At 42.6% G+C, this 19,237-nt stretch overlaps 1 protein-coding gene and 1 long non-coding RNA gene across 6 annotated transcripts; one reads left to right on the top strand and one right to left on the bottom strand.

Annotated features, from left to right (window-relative positions):
- Positions 1 to 306: 306 nt before the first annotated feature.
- Positions 307 to 6,168, bottom strand: LOC125713335 (histidine N-acetyltransferase-like). 3 transcript variants are annotated; one of them, XM_048984358.1, is made up of 5 exons: positions 5,982 to 6,168; positions 3,943 to 4,109; positions 3,280 to 3,514; positions 2,550 to 2,774; positions 307 to 2,229 (listed from the first exon to the last, which is right to left on the bottom strand). In XM_048984358.1, the coding sequence occupies exons 2-5, from the start codon at positions 4,101 to 4,103 to the stop codon at positions 1,678 to 1,680; spliced, it is 1,173 nt and encodes a 390-aa protein (XP_048840315.1). In that variant the 5' UTR covers positions 4,104 to 4,109; positions 5,982 to 6,168; the 3' UTR covers positions 307 to 1,677. The 3 variants fall into 3 exon arrangements, with proteins under 3 accessions (XP_048840315.1, XP_048840317.1, XP_048840316.1); XM_048984360.1 differs by having other exon boundaries at positions 3,952 to 4,109; XM_048984359.1 differs by having other exon boundaries at positions 6,001 to 6,168.
- On the top strand, positions 6,163 to 15,966 carry LOC125713336 (uncharacterized). 3 transcript variants are annotated; one of them, XR_007383559.1, is made up of 3 exons: positions 6,295 to 6,789; positions 12,904 to 12,982; positions 14,286 to 15,966. It is a non-coding gene; the product is annotated as an uncharacterized LOC125713336 (long non-coding RNA). The 3 variants fall into 3 exon arrangements; XR_007383557.1 differs by having other exon boundaries at positions 12,898 to 12,982; XR_007383558.1 differs by lacking the exon at positions 12,904 to 12,982 and having other exon boundaries at positions 6,163 to 6,789.
- The last annotated feature ends 3,271 nt before the right edge of the window (positions 15,967 to 19,237 follow it).

The following is a 19,237-nucleotide window of genomic DNA, read 5'->3' as shown; positions in this document are numbered from 1 at the left end:
GGTCTCCTGTCAGGACTGAAAGGGGCTCCCCAGTCTAAGAGTGAGGGTGGGTGATGATGGCACGTCCGAGTGTTCATAGCTTGCAGCATTTTATTGATTAAAGGGATTACTTATCAAAGCTTATGATATATGATAATTTTGTATTGCTTTTAATAAAATATTTCTAAATGAACCAAAGTGTGCCTGTTTGCTCCTTTGAAAGCCCTATATCCCCCTCTCACACTAAGGCAAGTTGCTTTTCCTGATACTTCTGTCCAAAGTAACATTTGTGTATGTCTTTAATGAATACGCCACCTGAGGCAAGAATAATTACACACACGCCATGTTTATTTTATTTTTAACTTGCCAGTCGCAATGAACATAAGAACATAAGAAATATACAGACGAGAGGAGGTCATTCGACCCATCAGGCCCATGATGTCATCATTTAGTCAGTGCAAGCTCCTCACGGAGCAGGCAAGACATCGGCAGGGAGTGGAAGCTCAGTAAGGCCTAGTCTGGGAAGAAGGGGCGATGATAAGAAAGCTGGGAGACACTTATGAACCCAAACCTCCAGGGGAATAGAGTTTGGTTTTGTTTCATTACTGTTTGGCTTAGGGTCACGGTCACCTATACATTCTTTGAAATTTCTTCTCCTGCAAGCCAGCCCTCTTTCGTAAAGTCATTAGCAAGATTACAGAATAAGAGATAAGGTAACACTTTACTAAAGGCCACGTTTTTAGTAATTTATACAACCATTCATAATACACTATAATGCATTCAAAAAGAATTATCAACATGGGTATAGATATTTTTAAAAATGCATGATACATTATATGCATGTTTATTATGCATTATGGCTGCCTTATGAAGCTCTCCTCTATTATGTACTATAGAGACCTTTATAATGCAGCACAAAGCATCCTTAATGCTTATATCGATCATTATAATGCATTATAAAGGTATTTATATTGCATTATATACAAGAGCTTCATAAACCATTCATAATGCATAATGAACATGGCCATAATGTATGTCTTGTCATAAAGATATATAGCTATGTTTATAATGCTTTATGAACGCATTATTATTTGTTATGAATGTATTTATGAGTTGCTAAAATCATGGCTTTCAGTAAAGGGTTACCAAGATCAGTTTATGTGTGCTGCATTTTTAAACAAAAACATAGAAAATGACCAACTAGAATCATGGTTGCAGCAAGAAGAGAGCCAACTACGAATATGGCTACTTTCACTGGGAAAACAAGTTTGGTACAATCTCATGATGGATACCTATGCTTACTAGTAGGCCAAAAGAGCGACTAAACTGAGCTGGTTACATCAACTGGTGACATCCTTCTGCAGTGGAAAATCAAAATGAGCTGGAACTGCACTGCAACTGGGCCGTAATTAGAGTTTCTTCATAGTACAGGTTTGGCCTGTTTCCTGCATGCCAGTGGAAAAGCACCAGCTCCCCTTTTACTTAGGAATGGTACTCTTATGAAGCGTCATGCTTTTGTGACAGGTTTTCAATAGGTAAAACGATTCAAATCCAGGGCACTGAATCTTCAGACTGACTTTAAAAAAACATTTGGGAATTTTAGAAGGTCCCCCGTATGGCCTGATGTCAGTTGGATGTATATTAGAGGGGTATTTGTGAGACATCCAGGTGGGGCAGTGAGAAAAGCAGTATCCATGACTACACCAGGTCAGCCTGTACTACATACTGTTCGGAGTAGCCCTTTACCAGCTCTGCCCCCAGGGTGCCACAGCAGAAGTTGGCCAGCAGCTCCCAGAGAGGTGGAGCCAGAAACATCTGGCATACAACACGGCCAATCAGGCTGTGGGTGGAGTGTTCTAGGTGAGCCAGAACCTGCTGTTGCACTGGTTCTTGCGCCCTACCGAAGATGTCAATGGTGAGACAGTGGCAGCCGAGGCTGAGGGGCACGAGGAACGGAGCTGAGCACAAGCTTAGCACAGTGGGCCTGAGCATGTCATCTGCCATCCAGTCCACCTCCCGCTGCAGCAGCATCTGTACGTTTCCAGGCAACAGCCTGAAGGGCTGCCAGTCCTGCACGATGGTGCCACTAGGCAGGATGTCCCGGGCAACATCCTCATTCAGGAGCAACCGCTGCAGTTCCTCAGGTCCAAGTCTCACTGGACGACCCATCTGCACGGTCCCCAGCTCTGACCCCAGATCAGCGAGTCGCTGCCTCAGCTTCTCAGCCTGGAACTCAAACAAAAGTATTCCCTGCAAATAGAAGAAACGACGAAATGAAAATGCATCCATCCATCAGTCTTCCAACCATTTATCCTGAGTAGGGTTGCTAGGCAGCCTGGAACACAAAGTAGTAAAATTGGTTTTTGCGCAAGTCAGGGAGACCAGAAAGCCTAAAGGAATGGAAAAGGCAAATAGCGTACCGAGAATGAAGAATTTGTAGCAGTATTTGCAGTATTTAAGGTATATTTTTATAATAAATAGCCTGAAGGTCAAAAATAGACATTTGTGAGGAGGGCTGCTGGGGGTTTATTTGCTAACAGACAGACAGGCAGAAAGGTGACCTTGCGCACCTGTTTGGCGATTAGCTGGTACTTCTGCAGGTCCCTGGGCCCCAGCGGGTCATCGCGTGTCAGCCGGCTCACCTTCACGCCGGGATACCTGGACTTCACCATCTGGGAGCAAAACTTGAGCAGGACCCTGGCCACACCTTTCCCCCTTTCCTGAGGTGCCACCCGCAGGCCTTCCACCAGTGCCGTCTGGCCGTCGTCGATGACGCACACCGACTGCAGAGCGATCTGTGGTAGAGGAGGTACGTGTAGAAGAGAACACAGGTCTGAAAACCTGCTTGAAAAGCATTCTGTAGAGCACCATGTGGCCATTATTAAGGATGCGCACTGAATGCGAAGTGATCTGGGGCATGGGGTGGAGGAGGCAAAATGTAGGCCTTGAGGAGAATGTAGGCCTCCAGGAGAATGTAGGCCTCAAAGAGCCCTTATGTGTCAAGTTAGACAGATCTAAGGAAATCGTATTTTGCTCTGCAATAAAGAGGACACCGGGAGGATGTAAAGAGAGGCATCAAAGCGATGGAAATATGCAGACAGACAGTATTCTGGCTGTAGAAACAAATGTCAACATAAAACAATGGGAAATCCTAAACATTCCAGGCATTTTTAGATCCCAAAAAAGACGAAAAATATGGGAAAAAGAGGATGTATGATTACCTGCATAGACATCAAACCAGTGATTATAGGCTATACATTTTGGCCCTAAACAAATGCATAATCTCCATGCCAGGCTTACCACTTTGCCCTGCTTCCTGGCCAGGATGACCATGCGGTGGGGATCCTGCAGCCAGGCGCCATAGCGCGATGGTAGATAGTCCAGACCTTCGTAGATATCCTTGCTGATGCTCAGGATCTCCTCAAAGTCTTCCTCAGTTGCCCGTGAAAACTGCAGATCGCAGTGGGGGTTGGTCTGAGGAAGCTCAACGAGTGTAGATGAGTGTGTGAGGACATCCTGGACCCCCTTCTTCCAGCTGGAGAACAGCAATCTATAAGGCATCTTCAGAGATGCATACTACACACTAAAATGACGTAGATAATTAAAGGATCACAGCATGTCCTTCTATCTTCCAGCTACTTATCCTGGACAGAGTGGCACATCACACAAGGCAGAGGTACAACCTGTATGGGATGCCAGTCTTTTACAGGGCAAATACAAGCACACATTACAGGAAGTTGAGAGACAACAGTTTACCTAACTGCAGGTATCTGGAAAGTGAGAGACAATCTCCAAAACACAGGGAAAACATGCAAACTCCACATACACGCACAAAGAGTAGAAATGGGATTCAGACCCCTGTCCCTGAAAGTGTGTGGCGAGAGTGATACCGTATTTCTCCAGAATGCAGCACATGTACACTGTATTTAAGCTAATAGCATTTGTGTGTATGTTTGATGATACCTTCTGTACCTTCGCAGTGACTTCTTCTCCCTGCCCAGCTTCTTCACACCCCTGCAGCTCTTCTCCCCCCCCCGGGTGCCCAGCTGGGCCTGGCTTTTCCTGTGATCACGCCGGTGCATCCACTGCTTTGGTGGTGCATTCTCCCCCAGGACGTGTGCCATCGGCAGCTGTGGGGTAACTGGGTGTGAGCAACATGACAGGGCACTCGTACTTGTACAAAGGCATGGGCACACGATGCCTGCATCCATTTTCGTAAACCACTCGTTCACTACAGGGTTATGGTCAGCATATGGGTCCCAATAAACACAAGGCACTGGGCACCAGTCCATCACAGGGCACCAATACACCCAGCTGCATATTTTATGACTGCAAGTGGATAGTACACAGAGAAAACTCGCGAGTACACAAACTCCACCTACACCAAACCAGAGGCAGATTTAAACCCACAATACTAAAGGTGTCCAACTGTTCATCAAACTTCCATAATTACTAAGACACCATACTATCCTTCACAATACCTATGTGTATAACATCTATTTCATTGGCCAAGAACGCTCCGCCGAAATCGTTTTGATTGGCCATTGTGTCTCGTGGCAATTTTTTGGCTGCCTGTATAGAAACAGAATAACCTTTAAATGGTTGTGTGTGTGTGTCTGTGTGTGTGTGTGTCCAGGTATACCTTACCTTGTGGGGACCAAATGTCCCCACAATGTGATGAATACCCATTTTTTTTTACCTTATGGGGACCAGTTTCCCCATAAATCTGTATTTCATAAAAATCCGTGACTGCAATGAAAAAAATGTATCTTGTTTGGTTATGGTTATGGTTACGGCTGGTTAGGGGTTAAGGTTGTCATAGTTAGCATTAGCATTTTTCCCATAGAAATGAATGAGTGGTCCCCTAAAAGCTATGATTACACGACTATGGGTGTGTACATGCGTGAATGTGTGCATGTGTGTGTGTGTGTGTCCGTGTGTGTGTGCGTGTGTGTTTAAACCAGATATCTTCCTTCCAGGGCTTCTGCCGCCCCAGGGCTGGAAGATGGACAATGGTATGTACTCTTAAGCGACCTACACTGTCAGAAAAAAGGGTAAAGATTTTTACCTTTGCTTGTCACTGGGGCTGCACCCTTGCAATTGAACTTTTTGAGGTACAGAATTGGACTCTGAGGAACATCCCAAAGGTACAAACAGCATTAATGTACCATCAATGGTACATAAATGTTCCTCAGTAGTCCATTTCTGTACCTTAAAAGGTGCAATTCGCTAAAGCTAAGGGCACAATTCCTAGACCCTCAAAGGTACAGCACCGGTGACATGCAAAAGTACATTTTTTAAGCCTTTTTCTTAGAGTCTACTTATTAAATACAGACAGTTACCAACACAGTTCAGATCATATAAGACATAGCTGCAGTATTTTGAATTTTCTGCAGGTATTTAAACGTGCAACTATTTTTATATTTGTCTGAATATCTTCCACAAAAATTATTATTATTTTGACTACTATGGCTTCTCTTAGGACTGGAATTTCCCAGGCGAAATGCGATATGCTGAAAATAATTAGCGAATGAATTGTAATCAGCGCCGGACATAAGCGACAAAACCGCTGCTAAATTTAGTTAAGCACTTCTCTCACAAAAGTGCCTCTCAAAAGACTGGCTACAGCCAGATGTGGAATTTAAGGATTTCTGCTACTTGCCAGCCGGACTAATTCAGTAAAAAGTGCAGTCCGACATGCATTTTTTACAAGCCAGGTTTTTAGTGTTCATGTATTTCAGAATGTATATATTGATGAGACTTCAAAGCACTTGTGTAAATAGTTCTGGCTCATGGCGTCTGCCAGGGTGCCGTAAATGTAAATGTATTAGTGCTCACCCTCAGTCTAAATTACTCATCTAAAGCGAGTGGGTGATCTTAAATTCCCGTCCTGGCTACGACATATAGAGACAATGCATTTCCATCCATTAATACCATGCAATCCGTACCACACATGAAATTCATGCTATGTCTGACACCCAGCAGAGGTGCCAAATCCTTACCGATCACTAGGCAACTCACGCGGTCAGCTGACAGCTGCTATCTATGGCCGGCAGTGTGGATGTCGATGGACACCGGCCCCCGGGATGGGATGGAAATTAAATGAGGGTCACTGAGTTGGTCGTGCAAGATATAAGGCTATAGATTTGCCCCTCCTACCGTCAACCCAGCCTTCGCTGGTCCCCCATCGCTGATCTCTCTCGACATTCTTCAGTTCGAACTCCTTAATCAGTTTAACGCTTTACCGGATGGATATGTCTTTGTTATTGAGGTTTCCCTGTTTAGTATCTTTGTCGCCCCAACCTTGCACATGATATGCGTAGCTTTGGAAGGAGAATTAGACATGCACAGCAAGACTGAGCTAATACTATTTTTTATTTATTGTGGAAATACCAACCCATGTTTTGTCTAGTCATCATCGCCTGATAAAGTTATTAGAAGCTCATCAGGCCAAGGTCGCGTTACTCTTTTAGTTTTATTTTTGCTGACTTCTCTTGGTTCCATTTTAGTTAATTGTTTAAAGGCGCTTTGTGTTTAATCACATTTCGCAAAATCAGGCAGCAAATGTTCATTAGATTAATAGAAGAAAAATGAATTGTTTGTGTCTATTAGAGTTTTCACCCGGAGATACAACGATTATTTGCCAGTAGATATTAAATTTTGAAACTGTGCATTTGCATTATTAATCACAAAGATTAGAACTATACATTTAAGCGGAGACAGATGGTATAAAGGTACAAGGCATGGAAACCTTCCGTGGGAGGAGGTGGGGTCATTCACCCCCAAGCTTCAATTTCGAGGCCGTTTAAGGTGAGCTGGTCGTTCCTAATCGCTGTCTAAAACAACACCAATTTCAGTGTATACATAAAAGTGTGCTATGCTGCATATGCATGACAGTGAAACTTTAAGCTTCTTATTTACGAACCGCGTGTTCGACAGATTCGTAGACTGCGACGACCGCAGCTTTCTGTCTTATTTTATTGCTTGAAATGTAGAGTGAAATAAAAGCTCAGCGGTGGGACGCTGTTCCGTTAATAATAACACGTGAATATCACCGCATCGGCTGGGAAGCGTTTTATTCTAAGACCGTTTTTGTGAACCAGCTGATCGCAGCACCAGGGGTGGAAAATTTTGAAGGAGTATCAGATGTTTGAAATTAATCTTGCGCTTGCGCCTTTTAGCAAAGGCTGTCATCTTACACGACTTTTCCTTACACGACGCTTAACAGGACAGAATATGATCTTTACGAGGGAAGTATCCGTTTTATCTTTGAGGTGCTTTGTGCCAGTACTGTAAATGTTAAAAGTAGTGAAAGGTTCCTGATAGATTAATAGTGACAATACCGCAGGCCATCAGAAGTGCCAAGCTTCGTGTGTCACGTTAGAGATAATGCCGCGTGTTCCTTGTCTTCCCTGTGTTTGTGTTTGTATTTTTCACAGTATTTTTCTGATGACTAATCTGCTGCTTTGACTGCAGTGTAGAGCCCGTCTATTGTAAACCTGGTCTGCCTGTATGTATTAATGTGTTTTTACAATGGATCCTTTTCCTATACACACCAAGGTTTACATAAGTGCACTTTGCAATTTTTCCGAAAACTTGGCCTATTAATGCTGAAGATGCCTTTTTTTTCTTTTATATTAATTGCAGTTAAACTGAACGTAATTTAGATACTGTCAATATTCACCATGACCTTTTGTAAGGTCACAAACAAGTCGTTTCATTTATTTATAAATGGTTTGAATGTCACCACTTCTTAATGGGCTCCTGGTTCATCTCCACCTCCGCTGCAAGCGTCTCTTATATTGGCAACTTTTCCACGTATTCGTGGATTTGCAAAATGAACACACTGCCTTTTTGCTTTGTAACCGGCAACAACTGGATATGTAATACTTGTAACGTTATAAACTGCAATTAATGAACTGGAAGAGAATACGTTCCGGTGAGTATTCCTAAACACGAAAACAAGACGTATTTTTGGAGTCTGAACTCATTTATTTGACAGTGCATTGATAACCAAATTGGGGCAGGTTCGGACTCTCTGCCGGTGTCTCAAAGGTCATGGGTTTGAATCCCATGGTTGACAGACAAATCGGTCGGGCCCTTGATCAAAGGCCATAGCACCTGCCTGACCGTGTGCCCTGATACCAAGCTTTGCTCTCACCTGTGAGTGTCCTGTTGGACTGCAAGAGAAATGTGCAAAAACCAAGGATTTCCTATATATCGGTGCTTGTAAAAGCAGACGATGAAGTATCATCGAATTGGTCTCCATATAATCATATTTATTTAGACATTGTATTGAACAAACAAGCAGAATAAGAGTGACTGGCATATACAGTGTATGTTGCATATATGAGTAATGAATAAAAGAATCTAATAGTTAATGTTCACCTGAGTGAAGTAATGAAGCAACAAGCACAGTGGGAATCGCAGGGATGCATTTTTTGCTGCTTCCGTAGCTATGCCCGGGACTCCATAGGTTAACACCCAGGATTTCAGGACTGGCTGCTGTCGTCTCCTCACACATGTCATGACGGCTAATTTTAGACCTGTGGGACCAAGGCTATTGGTTTAAATTTAGGTGCAGATTGAGTGCTGAGGCGTGGAGGAGGAGACAAGCGAAGCAAAGAGGGAAACTATCGAAATGTAATATAAGTCAAAGCATATACACAAAAACGAGGAACCACTCTATATTACGAGCAGCTTCTGACTTTGAATAAATTTTCATTATGTGTAAAATTCATTTATTGAAAATATTAAATTAATTTTCTGTGGATATAGCAATCTATAATATATATTTCAATAATATTTTAAATACTTTATCTCAATGTTTTAAATATGCTAACCATAAAAATACATGGGTTACATGGGTATTACAATTCATTCAAAATATGTGCTGTTTTATCCATCCATCCATCCATCCATTTTCCAAACCTCTTATCCTACTGGGTCGCGGGGGGTCCGGAGCCTATCCCGGAAGCAATGGGCACGAGGCAGGGAAAAACCCAGGATGGGGGGCCAGCCCATTGCAGGGCTCACTCACACACCATTCACTCACACATGCACACCTATGGGCAATTTAGCAACTCCAATCGGCCTCAGCATGTTTTTGGACTGTGGGAGGAAACCGGAGTACCCGGAGGAAACCCCACGACGACATGGGGAGAACATGCAAACTCCACACACATGTGACCCAGGCGGAGACTTGAACCCGGGTGTGCTGTTTTATGTATTCTGCAAATATATTCTTTATACATATAATTTTGCTCCATAACATTTATGTTATTGCATGACTAAACTTCGTGTTTCTGATGTGAATTACTGAATAGATTACAGCTTGTTTTGGCCTTCCGCATAATTAGTAATTTCAATAAATTTATTTTAAAAATAACTACATTTTTCAGTTTGGCACCACAGTGGAGGAAGCCTGTCACCATGACGACAGGAGACTGGAATACGACGTCAGAGGTGATTTCCTGTAGAGAAGAAGGAGGGTGTTACCCAGATTCATTTGACTCAGTTGTCATATGCAACAGGTTAGAAGTCAGATTATGTGAGAGTTCTGAAAACAGGAATAAAAACAAATAAAATGCTTGTCTTCTTGACACGAGGGAGGATATATATTGTGCAGTACAAAAGAACTCTATTTTCCTGCTATTTCAGGGCTATGCAACTTTAACAGTTAATTTCCATCAGCATCTGAGCATTTCTCCTTCTCTGATCCACTTTTATCCCTCTTTATCGCTCTCTCTCAGCCTGCATCTTTCTGACTCTAACACTGCGCTCATATCTGTGCTACAACGCTTCCTCTTTCCTTTGATCTCAGTTTCTTCTGAACTTTGTTGATTTTTTTTTCTTTCTTATTCGGTTGCTTTTTCTGGCTCTGGTGTTACAGGATTTATCCATCTACAGCTTTGTAAATATTATTTTTCTCCGTTTATTGGTATGCTCCTGTGTAAAATATACACGTTTTTGCAAACTCCAGCCTGGCTCTTTCCCGCTTCTCATTAATGAAGGGCTACATCCTTGCTTTATGGATCTTCAGTCCTGCTTCTAGGAGCCTGATATGTACAGTGCACTTCAAACCACTGAATTTTTTCCCATTCTTTTTGAAGCTCACTTGAGGTCATCCTCTGATTTATGAGGCACTGCCGGATAAGTTGATGGTCATCTCTGGCGTTAGAAAGTTGCTTCTGCCCTCTACCTGGCTGGTTTTTAGTTGTTCCCAGTGTCTCCTGCTTCACTCTTTTCTTGTGTACTGCTGTCTTAGAAACTTTGAGCCTGGAAGCAGCCTGCCGCTCAGTGTAGCCTTCTGCCAGCAGAACTGGGATTAAACAAGGATTTGAAAATGCAGATTAAAATATATATATATATTGGTTTCTTAATTTGTTATAGAGCTGTATGTGTTTGTGTGTGTGAATTAGGTTTATATTACATTGTGGGGACCAATTGTCCCCCACAATGCTATTTAAACCTGTTATGGACCATTTTTCAGGTCCCCACAACGATCTGTGAATGCTATCCAAAAAGTAAAAATCCCAAATGTCTTGTATTTAGAGTTTTCCCCATAGAAATGAATGGAGAGTCCCAACAAAGATATAATTACGAACATGTTTGTGTGTGTTTGTGTGATACACAAGTAAAAGTGCTCTAGACTCTAGATTTGTCATTTTTTTCACCTTTACAAGAAGGTGAACATGCAGAGGCAGGCACAGCCCCTTAGGTCCAAAAAGGTCAATTACTAGCTCTTGAGTGACACTTAGTGGAACCTGATGGATATGCAGCCCAGCAAATGCAAATTTTCATAATTGTTTTGGCCTGGTAGGATCGGCAGTCCTCTTAATGTGCGTCGTGTAACCGCATTACAATTTGCGCGCAATTGTTTAAGCATATTTTCTGAAACACTGTTTTCAGAACTTAAAGTGCAGTCACCATATCAGTTTGTAATGTGCAGCTGAACACAGTATATGACATGTCCTGCAAAAGGCCACAATGTGCTCATTGGACTCGTTTAAGAAAATCACATACATCAGTTTCACCGAAACCATGAATAGTGTCAATATGACAGGATAGCCTGCAGTTATGGTCCTGTCTGTCATTTCTGACTGAGACTGATAAAATTATCCACATAAATGACGTCCGGACTTACCCATACCCAACTGAATAGCATCATTGTCAAGTCATACCAGACAAACACCATTGGATTCGGTCATGTCATTCCCAGCATTGGGTGCCTTTGGGATTTTCTATCTCCCCAAAAAACTATTTAATTTTTAACTTTTTGAAAGTTTGTTGTATTATTTAAAAAGTTCCCAAACTAGCCCCATGTAGCCAGCGCGACACGACGGCTAACCAGGGTTCATTTCATTGACGAAAACGAGATGATGATGATAAAGATGCAATTAATATATGATGCCAAAAATGAAATGTATTGACATTTTCGTCAATGGTTAAAAGCAAGACGATAATACAATGAAGAAACTAAACTGAATCAGATCCAGTCCAAAGTAGTATATTCAGTTAGTAGTTGCGCATGATTGTATAATATTGATTTACAGGTTTCAAGCGCGTAAAACTACCCATCCATCTGACAAGTAGGAATGGTACGGTTTTGTTTGTGACGTCTGTCTGTAAACTGTTTTGCCATTTTATCTGTGCCACAACCGGCTTTAGGTGGGGAAAAACGTATCGACATATGATATGGTTTAACATTTGATGCGAAAGAAGACAAGGCTTTGTGCAAACCGTGTGGAGCGGCAGTAACGGGTAAAACACCGCGAACAGCAAGGAGCTTTTCTGAAGTGAGAAGAAACAAATACCGTGAAGTCGCTTTTTCTTTTAATGTGTTCGAAAAGTTCGGTACCATTGAAATTCATTGCCCAACTGAATCTGAGGAGAGGATAGAGGGAAACCAGCATGTGTGTGTGTGTCCGTCCACCCTGTCATGGACAAAAACAAAAAGAGTAATATTATTTCCATTACTTTGTCTTAACAGTATTGTCATTTTCAGAGAGGCGTTATATTTCTTTCTCAACAGAATTAGTTTCTCAAAATCTTGGTGAATTATGAATTTAAATGTTCGTTTCTCTCACCAAATCACCAATCGTGCTTTTTGCTCCGCATGAAAAGGAACAGAAGATATTCATCCATTTTCTGTACCCCCTTGTCCTATTCTGGGTTGTGGGGGGGGGGCGGGGGGGGGGAGGGAGGGAGGTCCAAAGCACATGGACACAAGGCAGGGAACAAACCGGATGGGTTGGCAACTTACCATAGGGCACACTCACACCACACCTATAGACAATTTGTAAACTCCAATTAATCTCAGCATGTTTTCGAACTTGTACGCCACGCACACGGAGCCATGGCAAAGTCGCATTCCCCTGGGTCTCCATACCACCATGCCACCCCAATCAAAAACATATGAATTTTTGTTCATGCATGACAGTACTTGTCCCCCTCGTGCTTACATAAAAAAATAAATTTTTGTTATCCAAAATAAGTTATTGATTTATTTAGGTAAAACATGAAGTCAATAGGGGGGACAAACACACAGCAGGATGGACAAGAGAGTTCAGTATACTACTCCGTATTTATGAAACAACTCATGGCTGTAACTGTAGATGTTATTAGAACATGATGATCAATTCAGTTAAATTTCAAGGTTTAGTTTATTTCATATCAAATTGTGATTGTTATTGTTGAAGGTTGTGTTACAATTTCACGACAGAGATGCACCGTATGGTCTAAAACACCAGAATAATCAAGATTTTTTTTTCTGTTTAGTAAAATATCATAGAAAATTGATTTAGTGAGATGCCAGTTATTATCAAAACAATTTTTGAAATTCAGTATTATTGTCTTAATTGTGTTTCTTTATCCTTAAAATACTGTTTTCTTGACAACGTCGTCTAAAACACTAAGTTACAGGATCTAAGGAGGCAGAGGAAATCAATTGAGCGAGATGAAGAAGTTTCAAGATTTGCATCTCAAAGCAGGATGCAGGCAGGTGATGGTGCTGCTTCTGATGGAAGGATGAACAGTGGTACAGCAGCAGGGCGGGCAGGAGGGACGTCACAGGCAGCAGGGCGGGCAGGAGGGACGTCACAGGCAGAAGGGCGGGCAGGAGAGACGTCACAGGCAGCAGGGCGGGCAGGAGAGACGTCACAGGCAGAAGGGCGGGCAGGAGAGACGTCACAGGCAGCAGGGCGGGCAGGAGAGACGTCACAGGCAGCAGGGCGGGCAGGAGAGACGTCACAGGCAGCAGGGCGGGCAGGAGGGACGTCACAGGCAGCAGGGCGGGCAGGAGGGACGTCACAGGCAGCAGGGCGGGCAGGAGGGACGTCACAGGCAGGAGGGCGGGCAGGAGGGACGTCACAGGCAGCAGGGCGGGCAGGAGAGACGTCACAGGCAGCAGGGCGGGCAGGAGGGACGTCACAGGCAGCAGGGCGGGCAGGAGGGACGTCACAGGCAGCAGGGCGGGCAGGAGGGACGTCACAGGCAGGAGGGCGGGCAGGAGGGACGTCACAGGCAGCAGGGCGGGCAGGAGGGACGTCACAGGCAGCAGGGCGGGCAGGAGGGACGTCACAGGCAGCAGGGCGGGCAGGAGGGACGTCACAGGCAGGAGGGCGGGCAGGAGAGACGTCACGGGCAGCAGGGCGGGCAGGAGGGACGTCACGGGCAGCAGGGCGGGCAGGAGGGACGTCACGGGCAGCAGGGCGGGCAGGAGAGACGTCACGGGCAGGAGGGCGGGCAGGAGGGACGTCACGGGCAGCAGGGCGGGCAGGAGGGACGTCACGGGCAGCAGGGCGGGCAGGAGGGACGTCACAGGCAGGAGGGCGGGCAGGAGAGACGTCACAGGCAGCAGGGCGGGCAGGAGAGACGTCACAGGCAGAAGGGCGGGCAGGAGAGACGTCACAGGCAGAAGGGCGGGCAGGAGAGACGTCACAGGCAGAAGTGCAGAAAGACGTCGCAAGTACTGGAGACGTCACACGCTGAATTTTGTGTGAACACAATGGGAAATACTTAAAATGCTGCGAAAAAGTGTTGTTCTGGAGGATAAAACATAACTATAAAATAACTATTTAGAAATAATATTATAATAAACAATTATTGCTTGAGGATTATGCTTGGAGGTTTTCTCAGTTGGTTTTGTTTCTCAGAAAATTACACAATTTACCAAAATTATACATGCAAAGCCCAAATCGCAGCTCCAAAATCCAAAACAAACAAGGATAAAGTTTTTCTCTAATGCTTTGGCACATTTCTCAAATGACAATGAACATTTCTGTGTTTGTTCTCATCTCCATCAGACTGGACGCATTCCCTGGCCAAACCATGGGAGAAATAATGTTTACCGTGACACATCTATGCGTGTCAAGCTTCGGGAGCGATATCATCACAGGCTGCTTACAACGCCTCAAGAAGCATGAGCTGTTCATACAGCTTACAATCATATACTTTCCATCACCAGCCGGAAAAAGAAAACAATCAGATTGCGGAATGAGAAGTATGATGGAAGCAAGATCATTTGAAATCAAATCAAAGTTTATTTATAAAATTCACAGTATGGCAAACCGCAGTAGATGCAAACAATGAAATGAGTTTCCCTGAGAGCTCCCTATAATGAAGTAATAGGTTTAAAAAGTAAGTAAATAAATAATTGAGTAAAATAAGGTAAAACGTATAAATTGTCCACACGAATAGCCTGAGGTTTGGGCTAACCGCCCAAGCATAGAATATACTATGGTTTCCAATGCAAGAATTCTTTTCGTCATGTAGGTGGAAAGTATGCTGACACTGGTTTCACTGTCCAGTTTCTTTGCTTACTGCAATGGATGCTGCCAGTGAGGACATCACAGCAGAAGCTCATGGACTCTATGACATAGAGAATGACTTTGGCATGCAAGAGGTTTTTGCGCACGGTGCGTCGCGAGGGAGGATATCCAGTGTGAGGTCCATGAAAGTCTATGGCCAGAGAGACACAACTGACATAGTGTCCACTGGTGTGAGACCACAGAACAGCATTACACTTTTACTGTATCACAGTATTTTGTACATTTGGCTACTACAGTACATCATTGTTTCATAGGTCTGTGTATGTATCTACCGTACATTATTGTTTCATAGGTCTGTGTATGTATCTACCGTACATCATTGGTTCATAGGTCTGTGTATGTATCTACATCATTGTTTCATAGGTCTGTGTATGTATCTACCGTACATCATTGTTTCATAGGTCTGTGTATGTATCTACTGTACATCATTGTTTCATAGTTCTGTGTATGTATCTACCGTACATCATTGTTTCATAGGTCTGTGTATGTATCTACCGTACATCATTGTTTCATAGGTCTGTGTATGTATCTACGGTACATCATTGAGTACTGAAGTATAAGGTGCTGTGTAGGATTCCATTTTTTTCTCAGTTTTTGTGTGTCCTGTGCATTGGACTGTGTTGCAAGAAAATCAAATTTTAAATGTTTTCCATGTAAATATGATTTGTCCCCTAAGCATATTGAAATCATTTCTTCACAGGATACAACAATATAGAACCTTGTACTTTTGGAATGATGTGTCTAACATATATTCAAGCGGCATTTGGTTTTGTGCACAATAGTTTCAGAAAGTTATGAACGGCTTCCATGGTACATTTTACTACTAACGATATGTCTAAACATTTTGACTGCCGTGGTTCTGCACAATGAGCAAAGACTTTTTTTATTTTGTTATTCGCTGACACAATCATTACATTTTGGAACACGAGGTAAGAGTTTTGAGTCAATGACTTCATTTTGCAGGCGAACCATAATGATAAGAAATGCAATTGCACTTGTGAGGACTTCTAGAAATTTGCTAAAGCGACCAAGAAAAGCTGCATTCTTATAGTCACGTTATTATGATGTCATTTATTGAATATAAAATCAAGCACAAGTTGTTTCTTTGCGCTAAATGAATGTTTAAAAATCTTCATTTTATGCTTATTTATCAAGATTCACTGTGTGTGGCTCTTTATATATTTTTGTCTAAAAAGCATAATCAGGTAAAATACCTTGTCCATATTTGGTAAAGGTGCACCTTGTGATGGACAGGCATCCTGCCCAAGGCGTCTCCCTGCATTATGCTCTATGCATCCTGCGGTCGATTCCATGCTAAAAACAACCTTGTGCTGGATAAATGACTTTGGAAAACAAACGGATGGATATACAGTCATGGCCTGCTTGACAATGTTTCAGTCAACGACGGACCGCATATATGACAGTGGTGAATTTCTGTCGCCTAGTGACGGCAGAGCTGTTATCACATCATAGTGCAATGCGGTACTCACGTGTTTGTGGTGAGGTTGGTGTAAACAAACCTACTGCACTGTAAGGTTTATAAAAATATAATACATAGAATTATGTACAGTGCATAATACTTGATGATGAAAACTATGTGACTATGTATTAACTATGCTGTACTTTGTAATACTTTTTTAGGCTACACCATATAGCCTGGGTGTGTAATAAGCTATAACGTCTAGATTTGTGTAAGCACACTCTATAATGTTTGCCCAACAGTGAAATTACCGAATGATGCATTTCTCAGAGTATATGAAAGGAATTAGCTGTTATTGCTAACACACCCCACGACACAGTGCACAAGAAGAAGATGTGCCCTCTGCATTTATCCCACATGTGACATTGTCACGTAACAGGTGACAGAGACTCCCACACCTGGGGAGCAGTGCATGAGGGCGGTCCCTTGCTCATTAAGGAATGCATGGCTGTATTGAACGTCGATCGTTCTCTGAGTTAGTCCACTAGTTTGTATGGCACAGCGATTGATATTCCGGTGTAGGTGCATCCTCTAGTCCTTGTGTTCACAGGTGGTGTGATGGAACAGAGAGACAGCTGACCTGTTCTTCAGGTACACAAAGTGTAGGGGGCCAGAAAGTCGGGCACAATGCCGCTGGGGTGTCTCATGACCAACCTCTGCATGCACTTTATCACTAGCGAAGTTAGTACCACAAGCTGCTCATGATTCAGATATAAGAGTGGCACAATTAGCAGGGAATGACAGATAACGGGTACAGAAAGATGTCAGTCAAAATGGGGGGCAGCTGTGTGGAATCCTCACATTCTACAGAACAGACTACAATTGTTTTTCTGGTTCAACTGGAGCCCTCTGTGCCTAATTTATATTTTGAACCTCAAACATTGCATAAATGTTATTTGGCTCATCAGGTAATTTTACATCAGACATTATCCGATATCTCTGTCCTTTGTAGTTGGTGATGGCCCGCAGGGTATTTTGACAGATGACTCATGCCAGTGCCCCAAAGCTGTGATTCCCGCTTGTATTTGTAATCCTTCTTGCATGTCTGATTGCCCTGTACAGCTCATAGCTGGCTCTACAGAGCTGCTAAGACTCTCCAAAGTTGAAAGCATCAGACCGTTTCTTTACTTTGATCTTTATGTATCTCTGCTCTTTATTTGTCCATCCTTCCTTCAACGCGAGCTCCTTCTGACCAGCAGTAGTAATGACTCGTGTCACGAAAAATTCTTGCCCTCTGGGACAGAACAATTGTGGTTCGCTCAGGCTTCTTCTGCGTTTCAACATTCATCCTTGCTCCCCGTAAGACAGGGTTTGCGCAGGTCCCCACTTTGATTGCCTTCGATGACGTGACCTCACATCGTGCTCAGCTACTAAATGTGCCCTTGAGAGGTAAAGTATCCCACAAAAACAACGTTTTGAGAAAATGAGCTCCAAAGTTGAATTTTTTTTTCAAAAAAAAAAAATAAAAATCAGTGTGCCTATACCCTACAATTGATATACATATCATAGGTAGCACAGAGGTATGACTTAGATAACAACTTATCCAATTGAAAATATTCAATAAAAAGGGGGGTAGGGGTCAAAAGTGTGGGATAACCCACTTTACCTCTCAAGGGCACAAATGTGGATGAAACAAGAGGGAGTATGTGTAGCGTGGATAACATTCTACTGACATTCACCTTAATATCCAGATGAACAACATGGCGATATGTACAGAAGAATTGTTTAAGGGAGTCTGGAGGCAACTGAAGCCCAATGCCAAACTGGTCCCTGCACACTCTGCCTCACTACTTCCCCTTATTTTGCACATTCCCAAGACCCAGTGCCATATTGAAGTGTGTCTCAAAGCAACAAGGGTTAAAACGGAAGTGGCCCATTAAGCCCTCATGAAGCAAGTGGGCAGAGATGCAGGGTTACACAACTCAACTACCATTTTCATATCCCACAATGCTTTGCACACAGAAGAGAACAGTGCAACAAAAACATTGACAATGCATAGCCATAAGAAAACAATTACAAATGAAAATAAATTAAGATATCTAGTTTGTATTAGGTTAATGTGACAATGTTTAAACACACACGTCTTTGAAAATTACATTTTTGAAGAATCGTTCGTTTTCACATGGTGACTAAGCATGACAATAATATTTGTCCATTTTTATTCAATTAAATTATATGAATCAGATAAGGGTTTACGTTGCTGAAAGTCTGGCTGAGATACATCCCAGCATCCATAGGAGAGGCTGATGATTCTCTTGCTGGTAGAAATATCCACTAAGTTACCTTACTTGCAGTTATAGGGTAAAATGTGTGTAATTTTAGGGAGACAAATGAAATTATACAACTACAAAGTGCAAAGGAGTCAACGTTCACCATAAAAAGGAATGCTGTGAAACAGGCATGGAAGAAAAAAATGATATAGGGTGTTTACATAGATATTTCCCCACAAATCTCAAGCCAAACCATTTCCAGTATACAACATAATTAAACTTCATTTATGGCCTTTCAGTTGTCAAGAGGCAATATGTGCCTTGTTTAATTGTGATTTTTCATTTAAGGTTGTTTTACATTGTTCATGTTCTTATTTAGCAGACGTACAGTTGAGATAAATAGCACATTGCAAACGTACCACTGTTATGAAGTCAACTGTACATAAGTGTAGCTAGGCTGAGCTCCCAATGAACGCCCAGGTACATGTGAAAGCGGTACAGGAGCTTTACAACCAAGTAAGAACTTAATAAGGTAATATTGACTGCAGTCCTAGACTATAACAAAAATCGATAGTAAAGGCATTTGCTTTCAGTCTGGCCCAAAATTGCATGTTTTATTCCTTCCTACTGTTTTTGGCCTTTCTTGGCGATACTGAAAAGTGATTCTGACAACTGTAATTACTGTTTATTTGTTCACAACATGATTGCAACAAAGCAGAAAATTGCAGCATATAAAG

This window comes from Brienomyrus brachyistius, chromosome 18 (genome assembly GCF_023856365.1).
Source record: "Brienomyrus brachyistius isolate T26 chromosome 18, BBRACH_0.4, whole genome shotgun sequence".
NCBI classification, from domain to species: Eukaryota; Metazoa; Chordata; class Actinopteri; order Osteoglossiformes; family Mormyridae; genus Brienomyrus; species Brienomyrus brachyistius.
Note: the sequence above shows the minus strand (reverse complement) of the source record. Positions and strands in the feature narration are given on the sequence as shown.

What these genes read in the sequence shown, in the direction of transcription:
- LOC125713335 (XM_048984358.1), bottom strand. Translation starts at nt 4,103, where the DNA reads ATGGCACACGTCCTGGGGGAGAATGCACCACCAAAGCAGTGGATGCAC. An exon ending in TCACTGCGAAGGTACAGAAG is followed by an intron (nt 3,515 to 3,942) that starts GTATCATCAAAC and finishes GCTGTTCTCCAG; the next exon opens with CTGGAAGAAGGGGGTCCAGG. An exon ending in CCAGGAAGCAGGGCAAAGTG is followed by an intron (nt 2,775 to 3,279) that starts GTAAGCCTGGCA and finishes CCTCTACCACAG; the next exon opens with ATCGCTCTGCAGTCGGTGTG.